Here is a 9,447-nt window from a genome sequence, read left to right as displayed (position 1 = left end):
CCCCCCCACCGCGAACATTGGCTCTCTTCATTTCTCTTTTCTCTCTTGACACCATCCCTCCTCCTCTTCGTCTTTACCGTGCTCTTTATCCATTTTTCTGCTGTATTCTTAAAGGGCAATTGTATTTGCCTCTCCGCCTGTCCTTGAGGCTCCAGCTCTTGAATAACAGGCTCTGCTCCTTTCTTCTCTCCATAGATTATTTTGCTGACCTTCAGGGCCGCTCAGATGACGACCCGGGGCTTTATTGGGAATTCTATGGCAGCGCTGTGTGTGGTGAGTACGGATCAGCACTCTTTTGTTTTAGTGCTTACCAAGTCATTTTAAACATCTTCAATGCCACCTAGTTTTGAGTGTTTTTTTTTATTATTATGTAGATGCTAAGTAAACATTATTCATGTGGGTTCTTGTGTGTGTTTCAGAGTTGAGCGAAGAGGGCGGTGTCTATGACATCCTGGCTGACCCCCCGGGCCCAGAGGACGAGGATGAGGATGATAAAAGGGAGGTGTTTGAGTTTGAGTTCTCTGACCGCCCTCTGCTGCCTTGCTACAACATCCAGGTGTCCCTCTCTCAGGGGTAAGCTTTGATCTCAACAGCAGACTCCCATTTTAAAAAGAAAAAAACCTCTATGTTGGCCTTGATTTCTAAACATTGCTTGATTCCCTCTTTTCAGGCCCAGAAACTGGCTGCTTCTGTCGGACGTGCTTCGCAGACTGCGGATGTCTGGTCGCGGTTTCCGACAGGCTTTCCCACACATGGAGGTGGTGACGGTGGCAGAGGCGGAGTTTTACCGGCAGGCCTCGCTGTCGCAGCTGTTCTCCTGCCCAGAGGAGCTGGAGGGCTTCCACGCGGACAGCAAGGACCTGTTAGACCTGGTGGAGGACAGCGGGGAGCTGGCGGCGCTACTCGGCTCCACCCTGGAGTGCCTGGACGACCGCTGGGACCATCCAGGGGACAAACTGAAGGACAAAATCAAGACTAATGGAAAGTTGGGCTCCTCCTGACCCCTTGAGCCACTGCACCCTGGACCTTGATCCTAAACGACTGCAGTCTCTTTAGACACCCCCCCCCCCACCCCCCCAGAGGGTTTGATGATTTGCCTTAGCCTGACTTTTAGTTCCTGCGCTTCGGCCCAGCACTGTACAGATGGACTGACCTGCTGCTGATTGGCTGCTGAAACGCGTCCCTCCGTTAACTGAGAATCAACACATTTCTGACTCTACAGACATAATAATGTTCTTATTTTTATAAATTAATATATGTATAAATAAATAAATAAATATATATATATAATATCAAGAGATTTTTCTTTCTTTCCGATGTTGCTCACAACTCCTCTGAAAGAATTTTGTATGACAACAGAGTGTATTGTCTTGTCAGCGATTGGATGGAGTGTGTGAGCACGCAGCGCATGTGTGTAGCTGTACAGGATAGTACTGAGACTGTGCTATTGAATGTGGTATTTGTGTTGATAGGAAGCACATGATGTCCTGTCTTTTTTTTTTCTCCTCAGACTTGAGCGATTGCTTGAGCCTCGGGAGCAATTTGGTTGTATCTTTTTTTAAATGTTCACATTGCTTCCTGTTAGTCTGTAATTTAACATGCGAAACTACAAAATTGTTTGTATAATAAAGTTTTAAGATAATGTTGATATTTACCCCTTCGGCACAGAGCTTGTATATAACAGGGAGGCTACTGCAGTAAAGTAATTTTTTGTGTGATCATTTTTGTTTTAACTTTGTAATTAAAATATCTCATAATTTGTATTTATATTTTACAAAGAAGTTGCTTTAAAATAAATATACAAACTGCAAGATGAAGCATGTGTTCCGTTCTTTTTATTTAGTCACAGTTGAATTAAAACGGGCTATGAATACTAAAGTGTTACTGGCTGCTCTGTCAAATTGAATCTTCTCTAATTATCGTTTTCCACTCCTGGATGTCACCGAGGTGTGATCAACACAATCCTACATTGCCATCTCTTGGAATATGTGTGTATTGTTGGTGTCATGCAATTTATTGTTGCAGCCATAAACGGAACACCTCACGATGTCCCTTTACTGCCTCTCTGCTGGAAAGCTGTGGCTTGCAGCGCCCTCTAGTGTGCAACATCTATTATATTAAACATAACGGGTATTCAATGACAAAACATCTTCTAGAAGGTGTTTTTTTACATTGAATTAGTAAAAGTATTTATTTATTGCATTGCCACAAAGAATCTCCATGATCACTTGAATTTGAAAATACCTACTTTATATCAGAATTAGATTACCTCTATTTTACCTGCAACAGGGAAATTGACGGCATTACAACGGCAATCCAGTGCAGATTAAAGTAAAAAGTATAATTACATGCGATATAAAAAAACTATGCACATGTTATTAATGATTTACAAAACGTAAGTAGCAGTACTCTTTTATTTATTTTTTTAACTGACCATTATCAAAATATAGAAGTAACTGGTAATGTTCCCAAATTGAAAAAATAAAGCGTAAATTGCAAGAGTGGATATTGCACATGAGTGTGTCAAAAATATAATATACAAATGATTCAAGTTGTATAGTGTTTTTTTTTTCAAGAACTGTTTGTGTTAGCCAAGATTGATTGTATTTCCCTTTGCCATTGACCTCCATCATTGTCCAAAAGCACTGACAAAATCCCAATTAAATCTAATAAAACTTTTCATAAAACTACAATGTCCAACTTTCATAATGTAGACTATTTTTAGAGAAAATATATATTCCTGACACCTTTTTGAAGTTTTTTTTCTTGTATTTTGGGATGAGAGCCTTAAAGAAAAGGGATGCGTTTATGATTGTTAATGAGATCAAACATATATTACTGTATATGAACAGTTTATAAAAACAATTACGACAAGATTAAAAAAAAGCAGGATAAACCTCAGGCCAGGTAGTTTTACATTTATTGGAGTACTGGTTGAAATGGGGCTCCAGGCTCCCCAGATATCAAGAGGGTGACTGGGTTCACAAAGAACAGAGAGTGGGAGGACCGTGAGCTTAGTGGGGGACCCAAGGCCCCTCAGTGGGCTTATTCAGAGATGGTCTGCATCACATCCTGAATACGCTTTGTTTAAGAGTGTATGGATCAGCGTTTGATCTTTGCTTCAGTGACCGTAAAGGACTGCGGCAGAGAAACACATCAGTCTGTGAGGCTCTGCGGAGCGCGCTAAATTAGCAGCTAAGTATGTCAGCATGACGATCTGGCCAAGTTTTAACTAAGCTGAAGTAAAGTAAAGTACACTGACTCAAATGAGGTAAAGTAAAGGGAGTTATACAAAGCAGATATACTCAAAAAGAACTGCCCTACAGTATCTCTGCAGCATTGGTGCAAAGAGAACGCTGGCATGAAGCCAAGAGCAAGGCCCTGAATTCTGAGGTAGTTGATCCACAAGCTAACAATGGAGCTCTGGGGAGGTACATGGCCAATCCAGCCCCTCGGGGCAAAAATAAACCCCTGGAGGAATCCTCTAAGAAAGGGAAAGCAGACTAAAATCGTCATCAGGCTCTGAAGCGATCTTAAGATGTGTTTTAATGTTGAAAACCAAGACGCCTTGTTTTATCTGAGGCCAACAGCTTACTGGAGTGAAGTCTGAGCTTCAGCTGCTGTCTCCAGGCAGCGAGACATTTGCCGGTTTCTCATATCCAGGTAAAGGTTATGGAGTGACAAGAGGCTGTCAGACAGCTAATTGAGATGCTGCAAAGAGTTGAGCCTGGCAGACCCCAGTTACCCTCTCAGAACGAACGCTGAAGTCAGAGTCATGTCCTGAGGCAGGAGGTGCAGGAGGCCCACACTCAAGACACTCAAGAGCTCCTCTCCTGACTAACATCCCATTTTTACTGAACAGCAGGATGTAATTTCAGAACATAAGCCTCTAGGTGAAAAAATCGCCTCAGTGAGGATTTCACTGCATGCTTACCACCCACTCGGTTTTCCTACTAATTGTCAGTACAATGCAGCAGAAAGTTAGCAAGTGGACCTTAAAAAAGTATTTGTGATCAGCAAAAAGTTGTGTGGACAATTTCTCCAGATTTAACATCAGCATAGTAGAAGACAAAAGATGTCCCTCCCCTGGGTGTTGAACCTCAAGCACCTGCATGAAAAACCAGTACACAATCCTCTGGGCCAATGTGCCAGGCCAGATCCTGTACAAATGAACACACATTGTTAAGGTGAGCTCAGCATAATTACAAGCTTACATGCAGTAAACTGTTTTTTCTGGCCTTTTGGGTGGCAGCCATTAAAAAAACATTTGGTCTCCATCAACCCCTGAGGGTAGTAATATCAGGCCCTTTAGCTGCTAAATCCTCCATTGTTTACCAGCTACAACAAGTGTGTCTGTCTGTAAATGGTACAGAGGCCATACGGAGCCTTTTAGCTGAAAAAACAACCCAGACTTTTGAGGTTCGGTTCAGACTGCTGGACAGATAACCATGAACGCCCGACTATAGGTCTTGCTGTGATGTGATTTGGAAGGAATTTGTACCTTTATACACACAACGAGCACACAGGTATAGCGTACAGAACATGACACGAGTACAAATAAATGAATGCATAAATACAGGAATAATTTAATAGAATAATAAAATAAAATAAAATGATAATGAAATAAATAAAATGCAATAATACAATCATAAAAACTAACTTGAAAAAAAGATCTAAACATATTTAATATGATTTTTTTTTAATAATTTTTTTAAAATAAAGTGATGATAATAAGAATTAAATTTTTACTTTTTTTTACTTTTTATAAACATTTTTATATAAAACTTGAACAAATATTGCATGAAAAGATGTTTGGCAACAACAAACAATTAAAATAACAATTACATTTTTTTTTTTAAATGGGGACAAAGATTTTGATTATGTTTGCTGCTTTAAGAAAGAAACATACACAAAAACAGTCCACAAAGAGGACTTTTGTGTTTTCATTTCCTTTATTATCTGTTTCAGTTTTCATGTTTTGCTAGATTTTGTGTCCTAAACGGTAGAATAATCACGAAAATTAAGCAAATGCAATACAAAATAAATGCTTGATGCAAAAGCTTTCAGACTTTAATTAAACAGGTGTTATAGTAAAACCACCAGGGGAAGTGTTAGGAGATGTGTGAAGTGATTTTTCTTTAAATGTGTTGTTTATGTGAGAAGCCATGTTATTTTCAATTGAATACTAAAAAAGGACACCTATTCTACTGAGGAAACGATAAAAACTTAAAATAGAGAGCTCCGCAAACATTTATTTTCCTGTAGAGAAATGGTTCCTCATATCTTTCAGTGACAGATATTTTCCCATCATCGTTTGCGGTTCCGTGACGTCGGGTCAGCTGATCTCTGCTGCACCAAGGAGAAAGATGTCGCTGACAAACTGCCGAAGGATGGAGGCTGTTTTATCCGTGGCGTTTGCGCTCTGTTTCTTTATCACAAGCGGTAAGTAATGTGTGAAGAAAGACATTCACGATTCCCGTCTTTTAGGATGTGTTTTTTCTTCTTAAATATAACATAATAGCGTCATGTCTCCACCGTTTTTGCAAATGGCAACCTAGCTTCGTTAGCATCGCCTTTAGCTTTCTAATACAACCTAAAGCCCGGTGTAATACTGTGATGTTAATGAATAGGAATGTGTGAAATCATATTGTTATACGGGTAGAATTGGAGTATCTAATACGATTAAGCTTTCAACAAGGGGGTTTAAATACATATCATATGGATAGCCCGTTGCTAACGCATTAGCAAAGCATTGAGGATAAGGATGTGTGTTGTTGGGGTTTACAGATTATTCGTGGTCATGTAAAATAAAGAAATACATGTATCTGCTTCCGCTTTGTTGCTGGTTAGTAATTCACACAAGGCTGTGCTGGCATGTGACCGGCTGTTCACTGCTAGTTCCTCTTTAACATTTATCACAGGCTCTCTGTCACGAGTTAATGCCTCAGTGCACGGAGCTGTAGTGCTGGTTACAGTGGGTTCAGTTTACTATGACCTGTGAAGTCCAGTGGAGAAAACTGCTGTTTGCTGTAATGTGCATTTAACATAGCAGTGTTAATTATAACACTACACTGACACAAGGGACTTGGCCTCTCATTTAAAAGGGCCTGCTGTCTTAAATAGCAAAACATCAGATGACATTAATATGTTTGAGTCTTCGTTTTCAGTTTAAAACACTTCAACTAACGTTTATTCTCATTATCAATTATGGTGCCGTTTTCTAGGTCTCTTGATAAATCGTCTATAAAATGTGAAATGTCTATTCCAGTTTATCAGAGTCCACAGTAATGTCTTTTCAAAATGGGTTTTGTCATTACCAAAGCCACATATATTCCGTTTAATATAAGATCAATAAGATAAAAGCAGGAATGTCTATGTTTGGGAGACAAAAAAAACCCATTTCCTGCTATTTCTGCATACAAAAACCGACTCTAACAATTATTTGTGACAGTACTAACCTATTGGAATCCATTCAAGAAAAACATAAATGTATTATATTATACCTAGGCCTATTTAGTTAGAAGGCATTAAGTCAATTGCGATGATATATGGCACAAATATAAACATTAGACTTTTATTATGAAATAAGGTCAGGTGGTAATAGCAGTACAGGATATTTCCTCATTTAGAGGTCACTGTCAATTTTTATGTCTGACTGGATACATGTTTTGGATTTCGCTAAAATTAGTTGAAAATAAATGTTCAGGTCGTTAGGCAGAAACTGACTTTGCATGTCATTATTATTCCCTATATAATAAATAAATGATAGGTCACTCTATATTTAGGAGCAAAAGTAGATTTTAGACTCAATTGAAAATATATATACTCGGTTTGGCGTAGTAAATGTTTTCTTCCTGGGTTTCTACTGTGACTTAATATTTAATTCTTACATTTTCCACATGTTTTACTGGGATTGAACATCCTCTCATTTTGTCTCACAGGTGTACATGGGGACAGTTTAACGGTGCTGCAGTCTCCAGACTTTGTGTCCTTCCAGAAAGGAGACTGGCCCATCTCTGGAGAGAAGATCCCTGACCTGGTGGCTCTAACCATGGGCTTCTCTGTTCAAGAGGTGCTTTATTTTCTAGTTGCTATTCAAAAGAAGCTTAAGGGGCTCTGGTATATATTATAAAAAATAATGTATGCAATAACAATGCCAAAAACTATAGCGAGGTAATACCCCTTTCTTTCTTTATAATGTCTTTCAGACTGTCTGAACTGAACTACTACTACTACTTTAAATTGTGGGTAGGGTAGATAGCTCCCATTGTTCTGTGACCTGCCATTGTTCTGTGACCTGCCAATCATCAAACCGGGGGTCATATTTCATTAGGTGTTCATTTTTATCTGAAGTTGTAACCATGGATCTAGAAAAAATAGTTCTACCGCAAAGTTATTCTCCGTGGGGACTTCCGGCAACAATCTTGATTCTGATCAAAGGCCAGAAGACTCGAAAAAACATCAGCAAAGATGTTTTATTGAGAAGATGATCACTACGTGACAGAAGTTTTCAAAACCGTTTATGGCCCCCTTACTTCCAGTCCAACTCCAGTTGAGAACCACTGCTCTATACCATCTGCAGACAGACACACTTAAATTCTAGCTGGTAAACAAAAGAGGATTTAGCAGCTAAAGGGCCTGATTTTACTCTCAGGGGTTAATGGAGACCAAAGGTTTTTTCGACAAGTTGTTTCGGCTGCCACGCAAAAGGCCAGAAAAACCAGTTTACTGCATGTGTAAGTTTGTGATTATGCGGAGCTCACCTTAACAATGTGTGTTCATTTGTACAGGATCTGGCCTGGCCTGGCCTTAAGGCTGGTCCGTTGTTCCAGCGTCCCCGAGCCAACGTCCTGGTGGTGGTGAGAGGAGTGGATAGCCTGGACATGCCTAATAGTGTGGCCTCCTACCCCCTGGAAAATGTGAGTCAGACGGGACTGTGGAGTTATGATGTTTTGCACATCAGATATCATATATTTCTGAACAATCCAATGTCATTTGGCTTAGTTATTCAGTGGTTCTTCTTCTTTGTTCTCACAGCCGGTTCCCTTCACCTTGGACAGTGTTGCAGAGACAGTCCACTCTCTGTTTGCTGAGGACACTCCTGTAGTGCTGCAGCTGGCCCCCAGTGAGGAGGTAATGAAAATATACTGAGACTGTACAGGGAATACTCACCATGTGTGCATTCACTCATGTGTTAGATTTTTGAAATGTGTTTGTTGTGTCTCACAGAGGTTGTATATGCTGGGCAAAGCCAATGCTGTGTTCGAGGACCTGCCAGTGACCCTGCAGCAGATCCGCGCCCGCCTGTCCCAGGACGGCTCGGTGCTGGCCTCCCTGCCGCTCAACTCCCTCAGCAGGAATGCAGAGGTGAGTTTGAAAGGGCAATACCGTACACACTCAAGGCTATGCTGGCTGTTAACAACCACCATATGCTTTTTAGAGACACATCTGCGTCAACATGATGGTTGACTTTAACTGGGATATCACTATCCTTTTAATATACTTATTTACTATGTATATTTGCATATGATTAAAACAGATATCATTTTTTGTATTCTTGCTAGTACACTTAATAAAATATATATATATATAGCACCAAAATACCTTTGATTCCTGAAGGTTCCTCAAATAAAGTGACTAGATTTACCTGATTTTAACTATTTCTGTTAACTATGTTCGTCTCACTGGAAGTCTCTTGTTTATTCTTACCTCTTAACTGTTTCTGCTTTCTAGGCTGATTTGCTCTTCCTGTCTGAGGTCCAAGTCCTGCACGATATCACCGCTCTGGTAAGTTGGCCGGTTTTGCTTAAAGGTCACCTATTATGCAAAATGCACTTTTTCATGTCTTTTATACATCAACATGTGTCCCCTCTGTAAAGAGATTCTGAAATTTTCAGGAAAAAAGACCCCCTCTCTTTTTGTCCTGATCCATTTATATAAAAACCTGTCAGAAAATGAGCTGATCAGATTTTGGCCACTTTGTGTCATAACGATTGTTTGGCTTGTGTAACCATTAGCCAATCAGCAACCACGGTACCCCCCCACCTTATCACCTGAATCTCCTCCTAGAGCACCAGTGTGTTATTTCTAACCAAATATCTCTCAGAGGGGCGTGGGGAGGGGCTCCTTATTTTCATCTAAAGTTACAGACAGAGAATCAGCACTTTGGAAACAGGGCTGAAACAGAGGGGATTATGGGTAATGCTGCAATGATCTGTTTGGTGTTTGGAGTCAAACACTTCAGAGACATGTTTTGTATATATCTGAGACCTATAATATATTGATGATAAACAGTATAATAGGGGACCTTTAAGTTATATCATTCTGTAATATATCTTTGGAGTATTACGGAAATGATTACAGGTCAAATACAATACTTTCTGCTCATGATTTGACCCAACACCTCTATTTTAACATGAATTCTGATACACATCCTATGCCAAATTA

The 9,447-nt window shown here is 39.9% G+C and overlaps 2 protein-coding genes across 3 annotated transcripts in view; both read left to right on the top strand.

The window, feature by feature from the left end:
* Positions 1 to 2,065, top strand: part of bcor (BCL6 corepressor) — a 54,839-nt gene extending 52,774 nt beyond the window's left edge. For both annotated transcript variants that reach the window (XM_010767041.1, XM_010767040.1), the window contains 3 exons: positions 196 to 273; positions 420 to 573; positions 671 to 2,065. In XM_010767041.1, the coding sequence (XP_010765343.1) occupies positions 196 to 273; positions 420 to 573; positions 671 to 1,001 (563 nt within the window). In that variant the 3' untranslated portion in view covers positions 1,002 to 2,065. The remainder of the gene's footprint in view (positions 1 to 195; positions 274 to 419; positions 574 to 670) is intronic.
* A 3,260-nt stretch (positions 2,066 to 5,325) lies between these two features.
* The window catches only part of atp6ap2 (ATPase H+ transporting accessory protein 2), a 4,404-nt gene continuing 282 nt past the window's right edge, over positions 5,326 to 9,447 (top strand). Inside the window, exons 1-6 of the mRNA XM_010767051.1 lie at positions 5,326 to 5,442; positions 6,942 to 7,072; positions 7,791 to 7,919; positions 8,038 to 8,133; positions 8,230 to 8,367; positions 8,734 to 8,812. Of these exons, the coding sequence (XP_010765353.1) occupies positions 5,367 to 5,442; positions 6,942 to 7,072; positions 7,791 to 7,919; positions 8,038 to 8,133; positions 8,230 to 8,367; positions 8,734 to 8,812 (649 nt within the window). The 5' untranslated portion in view covers positions 5,326 to 5,366. The remainder of the gene's footprint in view (positions 5,443 to 6,941; positions 7,073 to 7,790; positions 7,920 to 8,037; positions 8,134 to 8,229; positions 8,368 to 8,733; positions 8,813 to 9,447) is intronic.

Source organism: Notothenia coriiceps, unplaced genomic scaffold (assembly GCF_000735185.1).
Source record: "Notothenia coriiceps isolate Sejong01 unplaced genomic scaffold, NC01 NC01_scaffold00004049, whole genome shotgun sequence".
NCBI lineage: Eukaryota > Metazoa > Chordata > Actinopteri > Perciformes > Nototheniidae > Notothenia > Notothenia coriiceps.
Note: the sequence above shows the minus strand (reverse complement) of the source record. Positions and strands in the feature narration are given on the sequence as shown.